Raw genomic sequence first — 26,064 nt, forward strand, 5'->3', positions numbered from 1 at the left:
GTGGCAGTGATAGTAGTCCTGTTGTAGTTGCAAATGTGTAATGAAAAAAAGACAATTAAATACATCTGGATGGGGATGGATGAAAGTATTTCATTAGAAAAGTCGAATTCCAAGACTGAAACTTTGGACTACAGTAAACGTCATGAGGCAACGCATGTAAATTCATCCATGCATGATGAGGTATCAGTCGCCAACAAACAAGGTCATTCCAACGAGCGGTTAGCAAATGTGAATGCCTCGATGGCTTCTGGAATGGAGCAAAGTAATGGGAGAACAAATATAGATAATGCATCAGGTTGGTAACTTGCATTAAGAAAGTTAGCATTACTTCTTAGTTACTCTACCCTTTTTTTAGAAACTTTGGGCCTGTTTGTTTCTGTTTTTGGTTTTTTTTTTTTTTTGGTTCTCAAAAAAATTTTGTAAAATTTTCTATAAAACGAGTTTTGGAAACAAAAAAACAAAACAATCTGTTTGGATAATTGTTCAGAAAAATTAAATTTGAAAATAAACATACTAAGACCGGAGGTTGAAGCTTTGATGAGAACTCAAATCCTCAAATGGGAAAAAAGCCATCGAGCGCAAAAGAAAGAGTTTCACAATTTTTCCAAATAAAAATAAGAAATGCAAAAACAAAAACAAGAAAACAACTAAAAATTGTTTTGGTTTTTTAGTTTTTAAAAACAGATTTTTTTTTTGAACACTTAATTAAAAACAAGTTACCCAACAAGGTTTTTTTTTTTTTGAGAACAAAAACAAACAAGGCCTTTATTATCGGGTTCCCTTTTGATTTTCAACTGTAGCATTCTGAGAATGAATGGGCCTGAGATCCATCTTTTCTTTTCTTCCCCCCCCCCCCCGCGGCGGCAAGCAAGGGCTTACTGCTACTCCATCGAGACCTGGTAATGTTGCAGCTGAGGGAGGACATTTTCCTTCAACAGAGGTATGGCTTAACTCTTTGAAAAATTCCTGTATGTTTCATTTCAAGTTGAATTGAATATTGTCAGGTTTTAACTTAATCGTGCTTAGCATATGGTGGAGAGAAATATATTTCTTGTGAATTTTGGGGTGAAAGGATCGTTTTTATGCATGAGTTCATGCATTACCTCTTTATGCGCCACTTATGATTGCATTATGCCCTGCAGTATCATAGCAATTGAAGTCAATTGACTCAGTAATTTGAGTTGTTATATTTTAACTCATATTTTGAATTTAATAGCCCACATTAGGTGGCGACAAGTAATTCATGTGCTACTTAAGTGGCATAGTTTTCCCCCTTACAAGTTTTCAAGGGTCAGTTTCCCATATTCGCTTACCACTCTATCTGTTGGTATAAGAATTGACTGGCCTTACTTTTTTTTTTGGGGGGGGGGGGGGGACAAAGAAAAGAAAAGAAAGAGAGAATTGAACTAGTCTTCATGAAAAGAGCTACCTGCAGAGAGTAAAACTTTGTGGCTGAACTGAGTGCCAGAGGGAAGCTGTTGAGGATGTCAGCTCTTCAAAGACGATGCTATGACGGAATACCACATTGTGTAGCCACAAGTGAATCCTGTGGTACTTAAAGTGGGCACGTTCTTCCCAAACCTTTTAGTTTTAAATTTTCACCCAAAATGTCAAGGCGCATTTGAACCTGCATGCAAGGGGAAGGATCATAAACTTGTTTAATATGGTTGAGTACTGAGCATGTCAAAATGCTAATGCTTTTTCAAGACTATTTTTTTTCCCGCTCCTTCAATGATTTTGTTAGTGTATCACCTGGATATATCATTGTACTTGGCATCATCTGCAGTAAGATACTGAACATTTGTTAATCATGACTCAGGTTGGCGATTCTACAAGACCAGCTACACCTATAAATGGGGCCATCACAGAAGGCAACAAAGTTCACAGATACCAAGAAGAATCTACTGGACACTTCAAAAGTGAAAGAGAAGAGGGTGAACTATCTCCTAATGGAGATTTTGAGGATAACTTTGCAGTATATGGAGATACTAGTTTAACAGCAGTAGGGCATAAAGGAAGAATGGTGATGTGAGTATGCAATACCAAAATAAATGTGAAGAAGGTTGTGGTGAGGCAGCAGGAGAAAATGATGCTGATGTTGATGAAGGTGAAGGAAGTCCTCATAGGTCATCACAGGACAGTGAGAATGCTTCTGAAAATGGTCATGTTTCGGGAAGTGAGTCTGCTGATGGTGAGGAGTGTTATCAAGAAGAGCATGAGGAGGATGAGGAACATGATAACAAGGTTGAGAGTGAGGGTGAAGCTGAAGGAATGGCTGATGCCAATGACGTGGAAGGTGATGGAATCTCATTGCCATTTTCGGAACGCTTTTTGCTATCTGTAAAGCCTCTGGCAAAGCATGTTCCCCCTATGGTGCATGAGAAAGAGAGGGTTCTAGAGTTTTTTATGGAAATGATTCCTTTATGTGCTTTTTAGGCTTCACCGAGTAAGGACCACACTCTCTCTTTCTACAACATGTGTCGTATGATGCAATCTCTTAATTTTTTTTTCCTAATCTGACAGACATTGTATGAGAGGATACAATCAGCAAAGTTGAACTCATCATCTGCGGATAGGAAGTGGAGGGCTTCAAATGATGCAAACTCTAATGATCAATATGGCAGGTAATAACTCCTATGAATGCTGGATTCTGTCCCAAATTTGAAAATAGTTAGGATACCTATGTAAGCCTGAGGTCCTCATTTGCGCTACAGATTCATGACTGCCTTTATAACCTACTGGATGGTTCTTCTGACAACACAAAGTTTGAGGATGACTGCCGAGCTATTATTGGAACTCAGTCATATGTGCTATTTACATTAGACAAGTTGATATATAAGCTTGTTAAACAGGTCAAGTGTGCAAGCTTGCCTTTATCTTAATCCATTCGTTGCCAGTTCATTTTCTTTCTGTTTCTAAAAGGTGACTTTATTTATTTCAGCTGCAAGCAGTTGCTACGGATGAGATGGATAACAAGCTTTCCTCATTCATTCATACGAGAAATCAAGAAAATCTGGAAGATTTTTTGATATAGTTTATTATGAAAATGCTCGAGTTCTTCTTCATGATGAGATCATATACCGTATTGAATGTGTAAGTTTCTATTTTTTTTCCTATGTCTTCCTGAACCAGCTTTCTTTGAGTGGAAGTTTATGTAAATATTGCTAGAAGTTTTACTTTCCATTATTCTTTGTTCATACAGTCATCTACACCAACACGATTATCTATTCAGTTGATGGACTATGGACATGATAAACCTGAGGCAACTGCTGTGTCTATGGACCCTAACTTCTCAGCCTATTTGCACAATGACTTCCTTTCTGTTTTTCCCGAAAAAAGAAGTCAGGAATTTTCTTGAAGAGGTATCTATTAAGGGAGGAAAATTGGAGGTGCAGTTGCATGTTGAAGCTTGTGGGTAAAATTTGCACCTATTTGTTTTTGCAGGAATAAACGCAAATATGCCTGTGGTGATGAACTTTCAAGTCAGGCCATGGAAGGATTGCAAGTTATTAATGGTCTGGAGTGCAAGATAGCTTGCAGTTCATCTAAGGTAATTTAAAAGAACATTTGTTTCTGCATATTCTGTAAATGTATGCATGTACTCCTCTGCCTGTGGTTTTGCTTTTGCACTTTTTGCTTATATACTGCAGCTGATTAGAGTTGATGCCTGTTTAGTTGTGTTACTGAATTGCCGCTTCTCTTTTTGTTCTTGGAACACGTTATATGTTTTTAGGTTTCATACGTTTTAGATACAGAAGACTTTTTATTTCGAATGAGAAGGAAAAGGAAAGCTTTGCATCAGAACAGATTATGTCATGAGCAGACAAATTCTAAAAACGTTTGTTCAAGGAGAGGACACGGTTCGGAGATTATTTTCCCGGAGATATGTCCATCACGTGATGCATCTGGGATATGGTATGTATCGTTCCCTGTGCTTTGTTATTTCCCTGTGCAGTTGGCTGGCTTGCTGCATAACTGAACACATGCTTGGAAGGGAAGTGGGAAAAATCTTTTGGGGAAAAAGGACAAAGATTAAGTAAAAATACTTAATATTCCAGTCATTTTGTGTTGAGTTGTAAAAAAACTTATTTTGATTCAAGCTGGTACTAAGAACTGAATTTGCATTCAAGTAACATGAAAGTTGTGCTTCTTCTTCTCTCTCTTCCTTTTCAAGAAAAAGAATATTTGTTGTCATTAGGTGTTCTCAAGCTAGTAATTTTATAAAACGAAGCACACATAATGGGAAGTGCATTTACGGAGGCTGCCCCTTAAGTTCAGTGACTTGTGCAAGCAACACTGACCCCAGAAAGAAGTGAATCACGTTGCAATGAGCAGAGCAAGTCATGCTTTTTCTTAGGTTGTGTTGTTGAACATTCACATTTCAACACCAGCAGCGAAAGTTTACGGAAGGGGAAAGATAGGGCTCGGTCAGATACTGTTATTTTGTGGCTGATGAGTCAGAATCATGTAAATAGAGGTAATTTGTGATATAACTAGATCACATTTCATATTTCATTCCATTCATCCATATTTGTTATTATCTTATTTAATTACAGCCTTCTCTTCCCTCATCTTCAGCTGCTGCTGCTGCTGCTGCTTTTTTTCCTTCTCTCTTTCCTGTTATTGACAAAATGAAATATTCTGTGGCCGCAATTGGCCTCCAGTTTTGGGAAATGTCTTGCACGGTCATAGTCACTCGGGGTCCCACTCGATATTATCATCTCTCTCTTTGGCTAAAAATACAAAAATATCTTCATGGAATTCTGAAATCCCAAACCCCTTTCCGTTAAGAAAGATCCATTTTATTATAGCTTCACGAATGTACTTGAATGAGCCTTTAGGAATATGCTTATTTGAGTTGTCTGATAGTTAGTCCACTTGACTCCAGATTTTGCGCGGTGAAAAAACTGGAGGGGAAAATATTGGAATAGAATCCCATAGATTTTGGCTGAGTCTGATTCAAATAATGATGATGGGATAAGGGGGTAGATCGGAAATTAAAGTTTGAATCTTCCTAAAATAACCGAGGAATAAATCTGTAGGTTTGGTGATATTAATAATTTTAATTGATTTGGTTAATGTGATAGTGTGATGGTTATGTGAAATTACATAAAAGGACTTTATTTAAATTTGAGTGGTGATAATTATTTTTATGAATATATTTTTTCCGGTGACAAATTATAAATTGTGATTTTTCAATGGCAATCGAATTCCATGTGTACAGCATGGTAAGGGCTATGCGTAACTAGCGGGTCCACTAATTTGCATATGGTCTCAGAAAGAATCAAATGGGCTTCAAAGGGAAAAAGGTTGTATCGGGTTGAAAAAACAATCCTGCCTCCGATGAACAATGGGTCCGTTTAAGTTTCATTTTCAAGATAAAGTACTCACTGGGTGTTTTGAATTAAGACGCACAATAAAAATATAATAATAGATTATTTTCATACCGTGACAAAAATGTGATTTTTTAATTGAAAATTGGTTAAGTTGTACAAAACTTTCCCGAAATTGTTTAATGTTACTCGTTGAAAAATTAAGGCGTCTATTGATTCCCAAATCCCAACCGTTCAGATTAACAGTGAATAACTATGATTTTAGATAATGATAATTTTTAAATTATGATTTTTATAAGTGACATTAATTAAAAGTGACATTGTTAATTAAGATTTTTGTCTGGATATTTTTTTATAAGTGATTTGAAAAATGTAGATTATATTTGAATTTCATTTATTAAAATCACTTATAGACATCTAATTATCAAAAAGCAATAGTTGTAGGTAAGAGAAATATAATTTAATATAATTTTCATAAGTATTTATTATTTAAATATGATTTTAATTTAATAATAATTACTAATAAGGGTATATGGAAGAAATTTTCGTAGTAAACCTCAATTGGGATTTTCTAATGCAAAAGCTATGATAAATTATGTTCAAATGCGCGATTGGGATTAAAATTACGATTTACCAAGATTTCAAAAAATTCAGCCAAATAATATACATAGATTATATAATTACTTATTTGATTTCAAACAAGCTCACCGCTTAACCAAACAAGACAGTAATCATACAAATTAATTCTATTTTGGGCAAAAAAATTCTGGCCTATCTCCTCTGACTCGATAATGGATGTGTCCCTTTTTCATGTTTCACTGGTACAATAACAAACTGATTAAGTGTAAAGTAGTTACTAGTACTTGCACAATTTCATAATTCAAGAAAATTCATTGTAAAACTTTAAATATCAGAGACTATTTAAATATAACCCAGTTCAAGAAGTTCTATATAATTTAGCTTTAAAAATTTTTAATTAAAAATAAGAAAATATGAAGAATTGTAGCCAAATTTAATCATTTCTCTTTCCATTTTTTCCTTGAGCTGAAACTTAATTGGGCTTTACTTAAAAATTAAAAATCTGGCATCCATTCATGTCAAGGGATGCTACTTGTACTCTACATTAATGAAGAGAGAAATATAATTTATATAATTTCGCTGCGTGAAAATTTCTGCTTCTGTAGCATTTGCCCAACAAGAATTAACTAAAGGACTAAAATATGCAGGTTTATTAAGGAGGCTTGGGAGAATCCAACAAAAATTGGTGAAATCAACAAAACACATATTGTTCTCATTCCCAAAGTGGACAATCCTGAAAAACTAACAGATTTGAGACTGATATCATCATGCAATGCAAGCTTCAAGATTATAACCAAAATCATTGCAAATAGGCTCAAACGAGTGATGGGTTACCTTGTGCAGCCCCAACAATGCAGTTTTATAGTTGGAACAAGGGAGTAACAATGTGATCATAGCCCAGAAAGCAATCCATATTATGAGGAATAAGAAAAGAAGGAAAGGTTTTGTGGCCATTAAAGTCGACATAGAAAAAGCCTATGACTGCCTGGATTGGAGTTTTTTGAGGAAAAACTTTACTTACCTTAGGTCTCAAAGAGGGCATGGTTAACCTTATCATGGCTTGCACTTCTTTAGCCTCTATGAAAGTCGTGTGGAACGGAGTGACCTCACACTCGTTCAAACCAACAAGAGGAGTAAGGCAAGGTGATCCTCTCAGTCCTTATCTGTTTGTTTTATGCATAGAGCGATTGGGGCAAGTGATCTCAAGAGAAGTGGAACAGGGGAACTGGGAAGGGATAAAATTGAGTAATTCAGGACCAACCATTTCTCATCTATTCTTTGCAGATGACTTGTTTTTGTTTGGAGAAGCCTCAAGTGATCAGATAAGTGTGATGCGCGATATAATGCAGACCTTTGTGATACTTCAGGTCACCGAATTAACTTAGCCAAGTCAAAGGCTTTTTTCTCAAAAAATGTAAGTTTCCACCGGGCAAGAGAATTGAGCCAACAACTAGGCATTGGTATAACTAGTGACTTGGGGAAGTACCTTGGAATTCCTTTGTTACATAAAAGACTAATGAAGGCTATACATCTCCCAATCATACACAAGGTTCAAAAGAGATTAGTAGGTTGGAAGGCAAATTTTCTGACGATGGCTGGTAGATCCATTCTAATCAAATCGGTAATCTCAGCGCTACCGAGCTGCCAAATGCAAACCATGTTGCTTCCTATAGGAATCCTAAAGGAGATAGAGAAATGTAGTCGGAATTTCCTATGGAATCAATTCCATGAGGGAAGGAAAATGCATCTGATTTCATGGGAGAAAATTAAATAGGAGAAAGAAATGAGGGGACTGGGTATAAAAGACCTAAGATACCAAAACATTGCTTTCATCATGAAATTATGCTGGGGAATCATGACAAAGCCAGATGCTCTATGGGTTCAATGCCTCAAAAAGAAATATGGGTGTGGAGACGGTGACTACCCAGTAGTGATCAAAAAACCAAACTCCTCCATAATATGGCACAGTATTACATCTGTGGGGGATCAATTCTATGCAAGGCTTGGGAAGCATATAAATAGTGGAAACAACACTTTATTTTGGTGGGAGAAATGGTCATCGTTGGAGGAACCTCTCATCCATTTGGCCGAGAGAAACTTCCATTTAATAAATCCTAGTGCACGAGTTAAAGATTTTGTTGGAAGCAATGGGTCATGGAACGTACAGTGCTGGGAGGTTTTCTTTCCAAAGTGGGTCATCAACATACTATGGAATGCTAAGCCCCCTAGTGGTAACTCAGATGATGAAATCATCTGGAGATGTAGTAATGATGGGAACTTCAGTGTCAAGTCTGCATATCGAATGATAAATCACCAACACGACCAAAGTCAAGGCATCTGGTGGAAAAGATTGTGGAAACTTCCGGTCCCGGAGAAAATGAAAATGTTTCTTTGGCAGGCGTTTCATGAGAGATTACCAACCAACCTTCTTAGAGCCAGCATAGGGATAAACACGAGTGTTGAGTGCCCTTTTGAGTGTCAAAGAGAGGAAAACACTTTGCATATCCTGCGTGACTGTGAGATAGCGAGAGATATATGGAATAGAATTATTAAACCTAACCATCTGGAAAACTTTTATTCTTGTTTGAATTTGCAGGTCTGGCTAAGGAGAAACCTCTCACAAGAGCTGGGAAAGCACCAATTTGCCCGTTGGCCCTGGGCCAAAACTTTTAGCACAGTTTGTTGGATCCTGTGGAAGAATATATGCAGAGGAGTAATGGAGGGGCACAGATCTTCAGCACAGGACATTCTTAACACTTGCCGCTACTTACTAATGGAATACACTAATCAAGGGAAGTTCAAACACCAAATCTTCCAACTCAACCAGCAGCAATCGCGATGGTCACCTCCGCCAACGGGAGTGTTTTGACTCGACACAGATGGCTCGGTGAATAATCTACGGCAAGCTACATGCGGTGGAACCATAAGAGATGAGAACGGTAATTGGATTGCAGGTTTTCAGAAATGACTTGGACGTGTTCCCTCAACCACAACAGAACTACTTGGGATTATCACTGGACTTCAAATCTGTAAACAACAAGGTTTTGACAAAGTGTTGGTCTATACTGACTCACTTGAGGCTATCCACCTACTCATGACAGACAGTGGAGGACACCATCTTTTTAGAACAGAGATCATAGAAGGAAGGAGGCTGATATTCTCTAAATGGGAAATTGAACTTAAATATGCACCTAGAGAGTCCATACAGTGTGCAGATTTTCTGGCAAGAGAAGCACATCATATCGTGGAGGACATGAAGATTTTAAACGAACCCCATCCTAGATGTTTTGATCACCTACGTTTAGATAGGGTCTAAATGTAGTTGTTGTGTTGTACTGATTTATCTTTAGCAAGTTCATCTTGCCCATTAAAAAAAAAAATAAATAAAGGACTAAACCAACAATAAGGCCATCATTCCAATAACTAGGTTATTTTGGACATTCAATATATTTAGGTTTTAAGAGTTCAATAAGGTAGTTAGGTGAAAATTAAACCATGATTTTAAAAATAATTAGTAAATATATGAGAAAAATTTTATTTTGACTTGTATAAAAATACTTAGAAAAATGAAACAACAAATTAGTCTTTGTCATTTCGGGTTGTAGCCCAAAAGAGAGAGCCTGACCGAAAGAGGCATCGCGAATTTTATAAAATTAAATAAATTGGGTTGAGATTAATCCAGTTTTTTTAACCGTCATTTCTATATACGCATCTCTGTAATAATTTCCTTTTTCCAGGTCAATGACATAAAATATCATAAAAAAAATAAAAATATTGTAGATGAATTAAATTTCAAATATTGAAGATGAAAAAATTAACAGCCCAAATGAAGGCAGTGCCGTGAACAATAGAGATTTGCAATGTTTGCCATAAGGCCCCTTTTTCCTTTTTAACATTCATTCACACACCTTGTTTTGGAGAGAAACGTCTGTATTTATTCACGCAAAAAAGTCTGTATCCTTTTTCCGGATTTTATTCTTCCCCTTTTCAACATATACTTTTTACCCTGAAATTTAACGTCAACATAAATATTCCTAAAATCTAATTTTGTGATTTACACTTAAATGTGTTTTTGCCAACTATATTCTATCGATTTAACAGGTGAGTCGATCTGAGGACGAAATGGCTTGATCCAGTTGACGTTGCCAACTTGAAAGGCACTCCTAACTTGCCAAGGCAACCACTACTGAAACGACTTGCACAATACCCACTGGAAATAATGAATATGTCATTTACAGACACAGGCAGAGGCAGAGAGACTAACCAGCTAGTTCACTTATTGGAGGGCGGTCCATAACATCAGCTGCGGCTAATGCATTGCGCTGCAACAATGGATCAATATCTGGCAACTTGGGAATCTGAGCTAAGAGATCGATGGTCCTTCGAAGGAGGCGAGCTAAATCGCCTTCGTCCATGGCACAATCCATCATAATTTCCCTCCATGTCAACCCAGAAGCCCAGGCCTCAACCATACCAGAAAATTGGCCATCTAAGCTGCAAGGTATTGTCACTCCATGCTTCTCCTGGATTTCCAAAAGGGCATTTCTTTGGTCATCTAAGAAATCAATGATATTGGTTACTGTTGTAGAAGGCTCATATATATAGCTGTTGTTTTTCCAGGGTCTGAGCTTGATACCCTCAGAAACCAAACTTGCACTCACTGCAGCAAGTTCTGCAGGCTTCAGTTCTAACAAGATTTTATTGCGAAGGACCATTGCAAGCCACAGTTCATTTTCTCCGCGAATTGCGCCAGCAGTTTCGCCAAGTGGAAATATGACGTGTGTGTTGATATCTAAAGCCCTGGTTTCATGTATGACATTGCTGACCTGCAGAAACTCCTTCCAACCAGAGGGTTCAATTTGCTCTATCCGATTAATCAATCGTTTTGATCTAGTCTTCAACCGTTTAATTTTGTCCTCGGTAAACTTGGCCTTGTCTATGATTTTCTTGTATTCTTTAAAGCCACCAGTGCGTGATATCTTTTTCCTTAAGCGTGAGACTTTATTTCTTTGGTCCTTATACTTTTCGATGGCATCTCTGTAGGCTTGACAATTTTGTAGTAGCTCATCGTCTTCAGAAAAACTACTCAAAACAGGAACATTTAAACTCCAAGACCATGTTTCTAAAGATCCTTCCATGACCCACATACCACCAAGTTCGGAGTGAGCGAGCTTATTCCACTTCATGGCCTCCTTGTCAAGAAGCGCACTCATAATTTCACGAGGCAAAGCATCTCCTTGGGCCAATGGAACGTTAGGAAAGCCTGTTCTATATACGGCTTTAATCCACTTCTCTGTAAACAGATACCAGGAATTGTCTGAACCAAGAGCCACATGATATGATGGTTCAAGATCCTCGTTCAGGTCAGAATCAGATTCACTAGGTTCGGCATCTATTAAATTTAATGCGAACGAGTCATCAGTAGAAACCATGTCTTTGAGCTTTAAAGCATTAAGAGAGTTGACCTTCCCCAGAAATACGGCAGGAACTGAATGTTGGACTCCATCAGAATCTTTGTACTGCAAGCACAAAAATGGCAGATGTCCACTTTCAGCCTCTTCCAATAAAGGTTTCAGGGAAGAAATTCTCTTTGCTTCCATCTGTTTTCGCAACTCAGTCCGAACTCGTTTTTCTGCCCTTAATTCTTCTTGTAATTCTGCAATCTCCTTATAATCCGCCTCCGACAGAGACTTCCTACTTTTCCTATCTATGGCCTCATCAGTGATTTCTGATGTCAGTAATTCAATTTCTTTCTCGATTTTAGTGATTTCCTCTTTAGCAGCCTGCATAACATTGCTGCTGACATAATTTCCAAAACTCTGCTCGACTAATTTCTTGGCTTCTTCCAAAGTTCTCCCTGACGAGTACGGTCTTGTGTCATCTGATTCATTTGACCTATGAATGGCTTTTACACCAGAAAGAAGATTCAAAACCATTCCATATGACGCAGTAAATTGTGACACTAGAGGTTGAAGTCCAGAAAATAGAATCTTGCAGCACTCTTCAGCACCCTCATAAGGAGTTTGGACAAGGACCACATGGCCACTTTTATCAGTGCCCCTGCGTCCAGCACGCCCAGCCATCTGAAGCAATTCATTTGAGCTTAATTGAATACGCCCACTATCACCCCTTTTGCTAAGGGACGAAATAACAGCTGTTCTGGCAGGCATATTAATTCCAGCAGCAAGAGTTTCTGTAGCAAAAACAACCTTGACAAGGCCCCTCTGAAATAACTCTTCTATGAATGCCTTCCACAAAGGTAAACACCCAGCATGATGAGCAGCAACCCCTTGTAGAAGCCCTTTCACCGCTGTTTCTCTCACGGCATCAGGATATTGAACACGGAACCTCTTCAAGGCAAGCTCAACCTCACTTGTCTCACACTCATCCAAGAGTTTGCAGTCTTCAAGGTATTGCACAGAGGCATCACAACCCTTCCTGCTAAAAATAAACCAGATAGCTGGCAGCATACTTCTTTCCTGAAGGTGCCATAATGTATCAGTGACTTGAGGAACCTGGAAAAAAAAATCATATTTGAAATGTAATTCGATTATTACAAATACAAAGCTAACGAGTTTTCTTTTAGGCTATGTATATTATATAACCCCAACCTATTTCCAGGGTTCAGGAATAATTTTTGGACAAATATGGCTAGATTTCCCCATTACACTCGGAAAATCAAAATTGGGAAGACAATGAACAAATCACTACTATAACCTTGTTATATATAAAAAGCATTTTAATATAATTGATGTGGAAACTCTACTTGTGATCGACGAATTGCATTTATATCATTCTTCGAAAGAGAACGTTGTTCAGACATGCTATCATCACTATCATAGCTTGTGTGAGTTCCGCGTTTTCTAGATTTTCTTCTTGTAGTCCAATCATCCTTGTAAGACTTAAACCTTGATGTTTGCAGTTGTAAGTAATTGAGCGACAGCTTCCTGTTCGAAAAAAAGGAAGAAGCTACGTTACCATTTGATCTAACTTAGCTAAAAATGATCTTAATATTTAATCTTCAATCTGTTATATGATAGTGTTATAGCGGGGGGTTTTTTTTGGGGGGGGGGGGGGAATACTTTTCCAGAAAAATCCTTTTACATACATGCACTCATAACTCCCCTATCCATTATTCCACCCAAAAATCTTCCAATTATCACTATCTTTACCCCTCAACATGATTTATCATCCAGCAAAAATAACAAGCAACACCATTTGCCCCGAAAGCTCCTGCTGATACCATCACCACAGCCCCAACCACTGGTATATCATTTTTTTAGCACAAGCACATACAAACACAATATGCTGCAATCATTGTTGAGCACCACCAGCAAGTTAGAGTGCCAACGATCATGGCCACCCATGCTTCATCACTAGGTGAAAATTTCAAACAGTTATTCCTTAGCAATGGTTGTTGAATGCTCTGTGCACAATGCACCTCCTAACAAGCATCATGCACTTGAGCAGCAAGAACCCTGCAAATCAAAGCACTAATATCATTGGCCAATGCGGCAGCAGCTTCTGCTCCCAATGAGAATTATCAACCACGTCATTGTCACTTGTGCCACTATATTCATCAACAAACACCATGAAACAATGCTACCTTCACATTGCACACAATCAGCACCATAATAAAGTTTAGTTTCATCACAGTAACCGGATGTTGTCTGCCCTTTGACACATTTGGAGAATAGGAAGCAGACAAGATTTGATCGAGTGAATCACTCAAAGTCAAAGGAAATATTCACCATGCATGAATGCTAGGAAGCTCTGATGCTGCTCAAGAACAAATTTTTATTCTCTATGCTATAAAATCTAAAATATTTAGCTATGGCAAGTGAAAACGAATGGAACTCCATCTTATCATTGACTACTGGCTGACATAGTATAATGCGATCCACCATCAATTAAACCAAATGAATGCAATGAAGCTTCTAGGTTGTACCTATTCATACGCGTTCCACTCTCATCAAGTAGTGGTAGTAAAGATGCTTTTGTGGAGAAATGCCAGGTCAATGGAACTGGGCGTTTTGATGATGTTACTAGCTCTGTTTGTCCATGAATCTGAAAGCACCAAAAAAAAAAAAAAAAAAGCTCTCAATAAAGGAAATACCACTCTTACAGTTGCAAGGGGAGAGGTTGCAACACAAATCTAGCCTTGTGAGAGAGCTGGAAAAAAAATTACAGGACACTGAGTTTGATATACTATTTGACTTTTGTTGCCAGGCACATTTCGCATTTCTCATTTTATGGAAAATTACACCAGAGTTAGGATGTGTTGATCAAGACGGTAATTTCACGGAAAATTTGTTTACGCGATCATCTTTCTCTACATAAAAATTCAAATGATTGCGGTAACCAAGTTATAAACCGAGGTATCTTATAGTTGTAATAGACACCAATGACTATCAGAATAATCTGAATACCTGACCAATCCAACCAGCTAGCTCGTCTGGATTTGCCACAGTTGCTGACAGACAAATAAGTTGAACTTCTTTGGGGCAATAAATAACCTGTAGCGAGTGATTGAGCATACAGTATGACCGTATGAGTAATATGAAAGTACTAATGCAAGCCATGCATGAGCCAAAGACAATGAATTGTGCTTACAATCTCTTCCCAAACTGTACCACGGGATATATCACTGAGGTAATGAACCTCATCCAAAACAATCACGTCAACATGGAAAAGTCCGCTTCCCGAAGACACATTACCAACGCTGCATGAATATCAAAATTAATTCTCTGAAACAGGAATTCTATTGATACCATAACTTTCGGACAGCATAGCTAGCTATACTAAAACAACAGTGGATGGTAATGTCATCAAAGGAGTTCAGGTGAAAACAATGATGATTATATCGTCAAAATCAAATCACCAAAAATGAAGAAAAAAAATCATAGAACTTATAATTTTTTATAGCGCCAAAAGAAACATAGAGCACGATTATTTATTCAAGTCTCGACGTAAGTTAGGATCAAATTATTAGTTTGTCGGTACACTGACTGCACAAAAGCTCTTCTATTCTTGATTGTTATCCCACTCTAAATATAATGCACCTCTGATATAACATGTTGCGTAATATCTCCGTAGTCATCACCAAAACCTGTGCATCCTTGTTGACTGCAGAATCACCTGTAAGAAGGCCAACATAGCTTTCGCCAAAAGTCTCCCTAAAATCAAGGATTAACTTGAAATTAATTAGCTTTTACTATGATGATGTTAAGACTCTTTCATCATACTTGAAAAGAATCCATTAAACACTCTATTATTTGCCATTTTGATACCGGAATTCGCGAAACTTCTGATTGGACAATGCTTTGAGTGGAGTGGTATAGAATATTCGCCTTCCTCTAGCTACTGTTGCCACGCCCGCAGCTTCCGCAATTAAAGTCTTCCCGCTACTTGTAGGCGCAGAAACCACAACTGAAGAACCTCTTAAAAACGCTTGAATTGCAAGCCGCTACCAGAAGCCCAACCATTACAATCAATCACTTGTACTACAAAGCGGTAAGGAAAATGAAAACCAAAAAAGACTATAAAGAAAACAAAGAACTCCACCGATACAGAACCTGGAATTTATCGATTCGGAAATCGTAAACCGAAGCGAGCTCATCGACGTCAATAATCTCCTCGCCGAACTCTCTAACCTCATTGCGGAGCTTCTCTACTATCTGCCACTTGGCCTCGTGTCGAGTAGTCTCAGCCCCAAACACGTCACTCTCCTCGTCGCCTGATACGACGCCGTCAGAAACATCTCCAGAGACGTCATCGTACTCATCGGCCGCCACATCATCGTCGTCGTCGTGTTCGTCTTCTTCTTCATAGTCGTCTTCCTCTTGCTCTGCATCGGAGAGCTGGGAGCCGGCATGGAAAAATGAGCTAGGGGACTTGAAGAAGGCTCGGAGTTTGAAAGCATTGGAAGACCTGAGAGAGAACCTCAGAGGTTGAAAGCGAATTAGAGGATGGGGGACTGAGAGAGAGCTGATGGAGGTTGGGATGAGGAAGGGAACACGAGTTAGCGGAGGTGGAGGTGAGAGAATATCTTGAGCCTTCATGTTCATGGCGGGAGATTTTTGGCTGCTCCGTTTAGATTCAGATAACAGGGTAGACAGCTCACACGTTCACGGACGGGTAGCCCACCCGGCTCAACCAACCCGAACTTATGTCGGGTCCCATGGACCAAAACTCCAAAAGTGGTGTTGCCAGAATTTTTTCCTTCTCAGCAATAAATAGTAAAGTACAAAGGAAGTGGGAGCAATAAGAAAGGCAATAAATTAGTAGATTACATTAAATTGCTCATACAAGCTCTGAAACTAATCATTTTTGTCTGGGAGAATTAGAAAAAAAGAACAATAGGAAGTGATATTTAAAAGAAAGGATCATAAAAATTAAAATATTTAAAAAGACCAAATATTCAAATATAAATTTAAAAATACTACATTGTTCCTATTCGGGCCTCCTACATTTTCTACTATATTTCCTCCTATATTTTATTTTTAAAACTAATGTGAATTAATAAATTTCACTAAATTAAACATGATTTCTCTCAAAATTTACAACTTACATAAAAATCAATTAAAAAAAACTCAAATATCGTTCAATCATGTAAAATTAAGGTTTTATTTTCTTTATCAAAAGTTAAAATTTTCTTTATAAAACCATCACAGACTTTCATTGAAAATAAAAGTTATATAATTTTATTAAAATTTAGATTATTATATAATTTATTATATAAAAAATCTTAAAAATTTAAAGAAAATGATTTCATTAAATTTCTTAACACCACATGTATTTTTATTTTAAAATCTTATATAAATTTCTATAAAATAAAAATAATAAGTAATAAAAAATTTCTCTGAATTTTTTATTACCATTTATACAATAAATTATATAATAATCTAAATTTTAATAAAATTATATAATTTTTATTTTTAATTTTAAAAAGAAAATGTTACTTTTTTATAAGGAAAATAAAAATTTAATTTTTATATAAATAAACAATGTTTTCATATTTTTTAAATTGGTTTTAATGTAGGTTGAAAACTTTGAGAGAAATCGGATTTAATTTAGTAAAATTTGTTGATTCGCATTAGTTTAAAAATAAAATGTAGGAGGGAACATAGGAGAAAATGTTGGAGGTTTGGATAAGGACAATAGGGTATTTTTAAATTTATGTTTGAATATTTAGTCCTTATAAACAATTTTAATTTTTATAGTACTCTTTCATAAATATCACTCTTTATTAGTCATTTTCTCTGCTTCTTTCTTTTTCTTTTTTGCCTTAAACAGTTGTTGTTAACTGTGCAGTCTGCACGTCCCAGACTGCACTAGTATTTCTCTTTAAAGAAAAAGTCACTCAATTTTCTTATCCCATTGGATCTATTCAACATTCTTAACTATTGGCTTTTTTGCATCGAGCAGCAACAACTTGAAAGAAGCCTTCGCGGGTCACTGGCCACACACGCTGACCCTTTTTTTTTTTTGGCCAAAACACACGCTGAATTTTAAAAGGCATATTTATGTAATATTACTTTATGTCTTGATATAAAATTAGTTTGATATTTAATTTAATTTTAAATATAAGATACTAATTTATTTTATTTTTATATTTTATTTATTTTTTTAAAATAATTTTTGTGGTAATTATACATGTTTCATTAAATAGTAGATTTATGTAACATAAATGATTAGCAAAGATATTCTAAGAAAAATAACAGTTATTTATTATAAATAACTAACTTAATAAATTTTTTAATTTATTTAAATTAGTTTTTATTAAAAACTATAGAAGTATTTTGTTGTTAGGAGACTTTTTCTATATTTATTTAGTAATTAAGCTAGTGATAGGCCATCCGATGATGCAATCTACGCCTCGTTTGGTAGGGTTGAGGGAAAATAAATCATTTTTCACAATGCGTCATCACATCCTTGATGTTATTACTCAACAATATACAACTTTTTTCTTATTATTTTTCTATTGATTCAATAGCATAGAAAAATTATATATCTACAATTGTATTGTTATTTTACCGCAAATGGACGAAGATTTTTTAAGCGAATGCGTCCACTTGTTTGATGGGGTTTGAGACTGACAGTCCGATGACGTTGAGGCACAGGCTGAGAGGAGACCAAGCATCTAGTTTGCAGTTTGCACCAAACAACGACGCAGTTACAACTTAGCAAGGTTTTTTTTTTTTCCTTTCACATACTTAGCAAGGTTTTGTTCCAATCGGAAATACTGTCTCCGGTCTTTAATATAAAATGTTATTTGACTTTTATGTTGATTCTAAATATAAGATCCCAATCCATTTTGTCTTTCATATTTACTCAATTTTTTTAAAGATAGTCCTTTTGATAATTATAATTTTAACCAACATACTTGATTAGTAAAGATATTTTAGGAAAGACAACACCCATTTATTATAAATAACTAACTTAATTTCATTCTTTAATTTCCTCAAATTAGTCAACTAACTCTTATAAGTAAGACCGGAGGTAGTATTTAATTACTTAACTCCTACCCTGTAAATTATGATTAAAAAATCATTTATCTATAAACATCAAATAGAACTGACAAGGAAAAGCTGCGTTTGAAGTTCTATCACACAGTCATTGTAAAAAAGCACTGTGTGAATGAAGAATTCAAGCTTCACAAATTCATACTTTCCACAAGTATAATTATTTTACTAGTTTTTTATGGCCAGATGATTCTACTCCTTTAAATATATAATTATTTACCCTGATTCATTTTAATCAAATTAAATATAAAAAAATTAAAACATGGGTCTAAAAATATTAGCAAAATCGTATAAAAAAGACTAGCAAAAAATTAGCATAATTCAATCAGTGAAATTTCAAAATCATACTCTATTTATGAAACTTTAAATTACTCATGTTTTATCGATTCAATTTTTTTAAATATATATTATTTTTACTAATTTCTTATAAGGTTTTATTTATAATCTTTTATTTTATATGGTGTCTTTTCAATTTCTTTTTTTTTTGGCCTTGTGTCTTTTCAATTTCTAAACCCTAAAAATGTAAAAAAAATGATGCCACTAAAATTTATATACTGAAGAGACATTTTCTTTAAAACCGGGAAGAAGGGGGGGGAAATCGACCGCTCGCGCCCGTTTTGACATTTTCCATCCAACTGGCGGCGGCGAAACGACATAAAGAAATTCCTTTTTTCTTTTTCTTTTGTTTTGATTTGAATAATGAAATTCTCATTTTGGGATGTCTCTCTCCTTTTCAGAGTACCTCACCTTCCCTCCCTTGCATCTCAGTCCTCACCTAACGCCCCATTCTCTCCTCCGCAACTCCGAACGAAGATTTCTGGTGTTCTTGGCTTCCTTTGCGGGTCTAGCAGATCCATATGGCTCTCTCTCGCTTCTCTTCTTCTTCTTCTTTGTCTAGATCCAAGCTTCTCAGACCCATCTCCTCTGCATTCTCCTCCGCCCCTTCTATCCGCCGTTCGATCTCCTCTGCCGCCGATGACTCCTCCACTCTCACCATTGAGACCTCTCTTCCATTCACCGCCCACAACTGCGACACTCCTTCGCCCTCCGTCGACACCACTCCCAAGGAACTCATGTCCTTCTTCCGCGACATGGCCCTCATGCGGCGGATGGAGATAGCTGCGGATTCACTCTACAAGTCTAAGCTCATCCGAGGGTTCTGTCACTTGTACGATGGACAGGAAGCTGTCGCTGTCGGCATGGAGGCTGCCATTACCAAGAAGGATTGCATAATAACATCTTACCGTGATCATTGTACCTTCATGGGCCGCGGTGGAACCCTGTTGGAGACATTTGCGGAGCTCATGGGTCGTCAAGATGGGTGCTCGAAAGGAAAGGGTGGCTCTATGCACTTCTATAGGAAGGAAGCTGGGTTCTATGGCGGTCACGGGATTGTTGGGGCTCAGATACCTCTGGGATGTGGATTAGCTTTTGCTCAGAAGTATTCTAAGGATGAAAATGTTACCTTCGCTTTGTACGGTGATGGTGCGGCAAATCAGGGCCAGTTGTTCGAGGCGTTGAACATAGCCGCGCTTTGGGATCTCCCTGCCATTTTGATCTGCGAGAATAATCATTGTATGTAGTTTCATTTGGTCAAAGTAATGCAACGTTCTAATTGGTTTTTGCGCATTAATCGGATTCGATTTGTTTAATAGATGGGATGGGGACGGCCGAATGGAGAGCTGCTAAGAGTCCTGCCTATTACAAGCGTGGCGACTATGTTGCTGGGTTGAAGGTAAGATCGAAGACTCTTGTTTAATTTGACAGCAGTGTTGCGTTATACATGTTTTACGGTCTCGCAAACTCTATGCTGCAATTTTGCTGTTGGATGAGTGTGGACTGTTTGAATAATTTTCTATTGGTTATACATATAACGTTGAAACGTCATTTTCAAGTAACTTTGAAGTATCTTTCAGATCATTGATTTTTGGTGGTTGAGAAATCCAATTTCCTTCTACCCTGATAAACCTCTTATAAGTGACCAGATTTGTATGTAGACCCGGTTGATGTCCGGGGAAAATTTTAAAAGCAAAAATTGGGATATGCCGAGGCCTTTATTGGTTTAACTGCAATCATTCTGTAGACTAAACTGGTTTTTGTTGTTAGTCCAATATGTTTCTAGAAACTAGTTCCTACGTTTTTTTGGGCTGGAGGAGAAATTGAGTTTTGTGATTTGATTGTTTTCTTCTTTTGCCAGATAGTGATTTAATTGTGTTCACAATTGTAGAAATGTGAAGGTTCATTCCATGTCCTGGTATGGTGGAAGCCTCGTCCAGATGTGGTTTTGCCAAGTTTTAACTATATAAACGTCTAATACTAATGCCTTAACAACAACAACAACAACATGCTTTGTTTGACTTTCTCTGGATATAAATTCTATTAACATGCAGGTAAACATACAAGCTAATACTATGAATTCTTCCAGGATACTGTTTATCTCATGTTTTCCTTGCTTCAACATAGCATCCTTGCCTTTTGTCCTGATAACCTCTTCTGGAACTAACAATTATCAGTTAGCATTTGACCACCTCGTGAAGAGTCTGAATGATGTATAATGGACACAGTATATTGGTTCTTTTCCACTTTGTGCATTGATCCTTCTCTGTACTTTGCATTTTACCTCATTTCCTACTGGGGTGGTTAACTATGTGAAAACTATGGTGGCTATGTGTGATTCAGTTATAATTGCATATATATGTTATTCACCAAAATTATTTTTAGTGTGCAATATTTGAGGGAGTGTGCGTTTATTTATGCAAGCTTTTCTGCATATATAGTCATTGTTATCTGAATATACATTTTAGCTGTAGAATTCTTTTGATTCTGAACTGTTTATTCGAATGGAATGAATGGGAAATAAATAGATACAGCTTCCTCAAATAACTTGTTAAAACAGTTATTTTTTAAATGACTAATTTTATTTTGTACAGGTGGATGGCATGGATGTTCTTGCTGTAAAACAGGCATGTAAATTTGCAAAGGAGTATGCCTTGAAGAATGGGCCCATTGTGAGTAAAAGTAATCGCTGTTCTATGTTGAATTTCTTTCTTATGGTTAGTTATAAGCGGTTGAACGTTGTAAGTAGATCATTTATCTGCTATTAGTTGAGTTAATTATCTAGACCTAGAGGAATCAACCATGGCATGTCACCATTTCCTACACCTTAGAACCTCAGATAGAGGTAGGTTTAACTATGTCGACAATTAATATCTGCTTTTGCAGACTAGTTTGGCATGTGTCTCATCATCATCATCTGTAGTAGAGCTTGATAATGTATATGCACCTAGATAAGATGGGCATGACGTATTATATATTAGTTTAAACTTAAAAGTTGCTGGAAGCTGATGAATTCCAATCAAATTATCAAATTTTGTACTCTTGATTTTGATAATTTTTTTTCCTTTTGGTTATTCTATTCAGATTCTTGAATTGGACACCTACAGATACCATGGCCATTCCATGTCTGATCCTGGAAGCACATATCGTACACGTGATGAGGTTTCTGGCGTGAGACAGGTTTATCAGACTCCTCAGCATAAAAAATCCTTACCAGATTAATTTTTTAAGAGTTTATTTTGAACGTTGTTATTCTCTTGGTTGTTTTGATTATAGGAGCGTGATCCAATTGAGAGAGTGAGAAAGCTGTTATTGAAACACGAGATTGCTGCTGAAAAGGAACTAAAGGTTATCCAACGAAGTTCATAATTATGCTTGATTCATTGGTTTACTAAATAAGATATATCTCTCAGCTCTTTCGGTTCAAGTATTCTATGTGTCATCTTTGATATATGTGACCCATTTATAGTAGGCATGTTCCTTTTGTTAAAAATATGCCAAAGAATTTAAATATATTGTTTATGTTAATGTATAGCATCTGGATGCTATTTGTTGTTATTTGATTGCTTATTTATTTTGCGATGTTTGTATCAGTTATATGTGGGTGTTTTCTTTTTGATATTTTTTCAATATTATAATACTTTCATGAAATTTTAGTCCTTTTAGGTTACAATGTGGATTGGTAGAATTGTTTTGCTGTTCCATCATTTGATGCTCGGCTTCATTTGGCATTGCTATGGTCTAACTATTTTGAAACTCTTTCATTTCAAATAGAATTTTATGTAAAAGCACTGTAAGAAAGAAGCAATCTGTATTTAGTGAAAAACTGCAAACTGCTTCTGTTAATGAGCCTTTTTTGGTCTGAGCAAAAACTTGGCCAAACAGGTCACTTCCTCAAAAAAAAAAATCAGAAAAATAAGGAGTACCCTCCCAGTTAGGCCAAACAGGTTATAAGCCCATAACTGTTACTGCTGCTATATGTAAGATGAAAATTCTTTTTTTTTTAAAAAAAAAAATTAATGATGAGTTAAGATATGATTTTCTTTTAGACGTTTGCCAAATTCTGTCTTTTCTGTCCCATCGATTCTAGGAATCATTTGCATGAACGCTGTCATCTATATTTTATTTATATTCATATTTTGATGCCACATTGGAATTTGATGCTAAAGATGTCTTCTGCCCTTTTCTTTGTCTAGGACATTGAAAAGGAAGTCAAAAAAGAAGTTGACGAAGCTATAGCTAAAGCAAAGGTGAACTGCATTATCTTTTCTATTTATTCTTTTAACTCTTTTCTCCTTTTTTTGGATAAATAATTTACAATATCCCATATATTTGCATCTCGGCATCTCCTGTTGTGAGCTGTATGATCTGACATCTGAGTTGTGTTCTTTTGTAACCTTCAGGAGAGTCCATTGCCGGAGCCATCTGAATTATTTACCAATGTATATGCTAATGGTTTAGGGACTGAGGTATCCATATTCTATCCCTACTCAATCATCAATTTCTTTCGTGTTTCACTCTTAAAATACTATTCATAAGTTAAGTTTAAACTAGCGACAAACTAAAAACTGTCAGTGCTTGAGGCACAGGTTTGTGCTATTTTCAAACTGAGGAAAATGAAGCTAATAATATCAGGATCATGAATGGCCAGGGCTTACAATCAAAGAGAAGAATGCAATTTAGTTAGCACGCGTGCATGCGTCTGTGATTAAAATTTCAACGTTAAAAAGATGCGATATTGGGTTTTAGAAGGTGCATGAGTTAATTGATAGTTGTTGATTTGCTTTGCCTAACACTTGCGACTGTGGTTCTTCCTAATTGCAGGCATGTGGGGTTGACAGGAAGGAAGTGAGAGTTACTCTACCATGATAAATTCTTGGATTTTCAAATCATTTTCACCCCTTGGTACCAAACCATTCAAGATAGCGATGAATAAATGGTAAAAAGAGTAGAAGTTCATCTCTTTGCCTATTGTTTTGAACTGCACTTGCTGGAATAGGAAATTGATTCTTCTATAGCTTTAGGGCATATTACATTTTTTTTCCGTGCAATTTTGAAGGAGCCAACGGTCATATAAGCCCTTAACATTGCTGTAATTGGTTATGCTTCTAAAGCTACTGAGCGATGTGCTAAATTGAGGAGCTCATTATTGCTCAACTTCCCGGAATTTCTTAATTGGCGGGAAGCTTTACCTTTGGCCATTAGTTTAACTGGCATTCAAGCCTCCCGATATGTTTTCTGGAGCCAAATTTCCTGAACGTCAAGAACTCAGGTCTTTCTCGATCCAGTTTTCAAAAACCTTTCGTCCGCCATCTATTCTGTTCCTGAAAGGAGAATTAAAGAAGTCATTCATCAATCAATATAATAGTTAATATCATCATTAGTATATCAATATAACTATAAAAATTGGGAAAATTATCCATAGGTTCTCAAAAAATTAAATAAAACGAAGTCTTAAAGAATTCAAATTTTCATGAGTTTGCCTTGTAGATAACATAACTTGTTAACATGAAGTTTTGACATGTAAACAGAAATTACGAGATTTGATTTATAAATAACGTGACTTGTCAATATGAAAATTTTTAAAAAGCCATCTGTGTATTTAATTTTCTTAGAAAACTATGGATGATTTTCTCAAAAATAAGGCCATATTATTTATAACTCATCGACAAGAGGCCTCGTCTTTGGATTTCATATAAATGCTCAAGTCCCACCTCGTTTAGATTCTCTCACTTTGTTATTCTCTCCTGTTTGACTGATTGTTGTCATCTCATGTTTGAAAAGATTCTTCCAACATTGTTTCTTCTAATGTTCTGGTGGACCTGCCCGAAGATGGCCCTCTTCCTGTGGCATCTCTGGGTGCACGTTTTGGTTTGTACTACAAGCCTACCCTTATTTGCATTTAAAACCAAAGACGTTTTATTTTTTATTTTTTTTTTTTTTAAAAAAAGCCCCTCAATGAGTTACCAACTGAGCTAGTACTAGACTGTATGTTGTGTGTAAACGGGCGGAAGCAATTTTATTCAATGTACCGTCAAATATTGAATATAGATACTTTTTCTGATAAAGATTCGCATTTTTATTCATCATCTTTTGAGAATGAAAGACTAATTTCTTTTATTAGACTCAATTATCTGTTGGTGATTTTAAACAGCTTTGAGTTGATAAAAACGATTTTTATCTCAATTGATTTTAATTTTAAAGTGACTTTTTTTTTGGGGGGGATCAGATTTTAGCCCAGGTAATTTTTTTAATCACAACTGGCTTCTAAGGGTGTGTTTGGTTGGAGGGGAGGGGAGGGAAAATGAGCCCCTCCCCTCATTTGGTTAAAAATTTTGGAGGGGAGGGGAGCTAAAATGTCCCCTCCCCTCCCCCATTTTGGCTCCCCTCCAAATTGGGGGTTTTTGGAGGGGAGCCAAAATTTTGGACCATTATGCCCTTATGGTTTTTTAATATTCCACTTCTACCCATAAAATATATTATTATAATATTTATTTTAAATAAAAAATATATTATCCTAAGTAAAAAAATAAAAAATATACATTATTATAATTAAAAATATATTATAAAAATTATTTAAAAATAAAAAATTATTTAAATAAAAAATTATAATATATAAAATTAATTTTTTTATAAATATATTATTATTAAATATATTTTAAAGCTGGAAAAAAAGATAGCCTACAGAAAATAAAATTTCATTTTTCTTAGAGCATATAAAATTTGTTAATTTGATTATTTTAAATATATTATTATATTAATTAGAATAAAAAATTACTATACCAATTTTTTAATACACATATTAACATGATAAGACTGAATTTATTAAATTATATAATTTAAATTAAGATGTAAATTAATTTATATAATATATCAATAAAAAACATAAACTAATATATAAGGGTAAAATGGTAAATTGATTATTACTATCCCTCCCCTCCTTTTTAATCAAACCAAACAAGGTGAGGATAAAACCTCCCCTCCCCTCCCTCCCCTTCCCTCCCCTCAAACCAAATAGGCCCTAAAGATACAGGAATATACATTAATTTATGACGAGAAAAAATTTTAGGAGAATTATAATAAGTCTCAAAAAAAAATTACTAAAAGGTTCAAATAATAACCTGAACATCTTGTAATTAGAGTGGAGAATAACAATATCTGTAACTTATTTTATAATTTTTTGGGACTTTATTGTAATTGTCCCAAAAAGTTTGTCAAGAACTTTAGGATCCGGAGGCTCGTGATGATAAAGTCCACCGTCACACCATGGGGGTGCAAGCAAGCTAGCCCCG

At 36.0% G+C, this 26,064-nt stretch overlaps 2 protein-coding genes, 1 long non-coding RNA gene and 1 pseudogene across 3 annotated transcripts; 3 read left to right on the top strand and 1 right to left on the bottom strand.

Annotated features, from left to right (window-relative positions):
- The first annotated feature begins 69 nt into the window (after positions 1 to 69).
- On the top strand, positions 70 to 3,979 carry LOC114751952 (paired amphipathic helix protein Sin3-like 4; annotated as a pseudogene).
- A 390-nt stretch (positions 3,980 to 4,369) lies between these two features.
- On the top strand, positions 4,370 to 4,867 carry LOC114751950 (uncharacterized). The gene is made up of 2 exons (XR_003740785.1): positions 4,370 to 4,477; positions 4,579 to 4,867. It is a non-coding gene; the product is annotated as an uncharacterized LOC114751950 (long non-coding RNA).
- A 4,957-nt stretch (positions 4,868 to 9,824) lies between these two features.
- Positions 9,825 to 15,979, bottom strand: LOC114751954 (DExH-box ATP-dependent RNA helicase DExH15 chloroplastic-like). The gene is made up of 8 exons (XM_028940661.1): positions 15,488 to 15,979; positions 15,203 to 15,378; positions 14,975 to 15,088; positions 14,526 to 14,634; positions 14,342 to 14,428; positions 13,861 to 13,979; positions 12,679 to 12,859; positions 9,825 to 12,427 (listed from the first exon to the last, which is right to left on the bottom strand). Exons 1-8 carry the CDS (start codon positions 15,977 to 15,979, stop codon positions 10,172 to 10,174), a joined length of 3,534 nt encoding a protein of 1,177 aa, XP_028796494.1. The 3' UTR covers positions 9,825 to 10,171.
- A 3,182-nt stretch (positions 15,980 to 19,161) lies between these two features.
- On the top strand, positions 19,162 to 24,059 carry LOC114751951 (pyruvate dehydrogenase E1 component subunit alpha, mitochondrial-like). Its single transcript, XM_028940659.1, has 8 exons — positions 19,162 to 20,011; positions 20,092 to 20,171; positions 21,367 to 21,444; positions 21,857 to 21,952; positions 22,049 to 22,120; positions 22,969 to 23,022; positions 23,176 to 23,241; positions 23,597 to 24,059. The coding sequence occupies exons 1-8, from the start codon at positions 19,294 to 19,296 to the stop codon at positions 23,639 to 23,641; spliced, it is 1,209 nt and encodes a 402-aa protein (XP_028796492.1). The 5' UTR covers positions 19,162 to 19,293; the 3' UTR covers positions 23,642 to 24,059.
- Positions 24,060 to 26,064: the final 2,005 nt, after the last annotated feature.

The sequence above is a fragment of the Neltuma alba genome, unplaced genomic scaffold (assembly GCF_004799145.2).
Source record: "Neltuma alba isolate B1F8T4 unplaced genomic scaffold, ASM479914v2 tig00007167_pilon, whole genome shotgun sequence".
NCBI classification, from domain to species: domain Eukaryota; kingdom Viridiplantae; phylum Streptophyta; class Magnoliopsida; order Fabales; family Fabaceae; genus Neltuma; species Neltuma alba.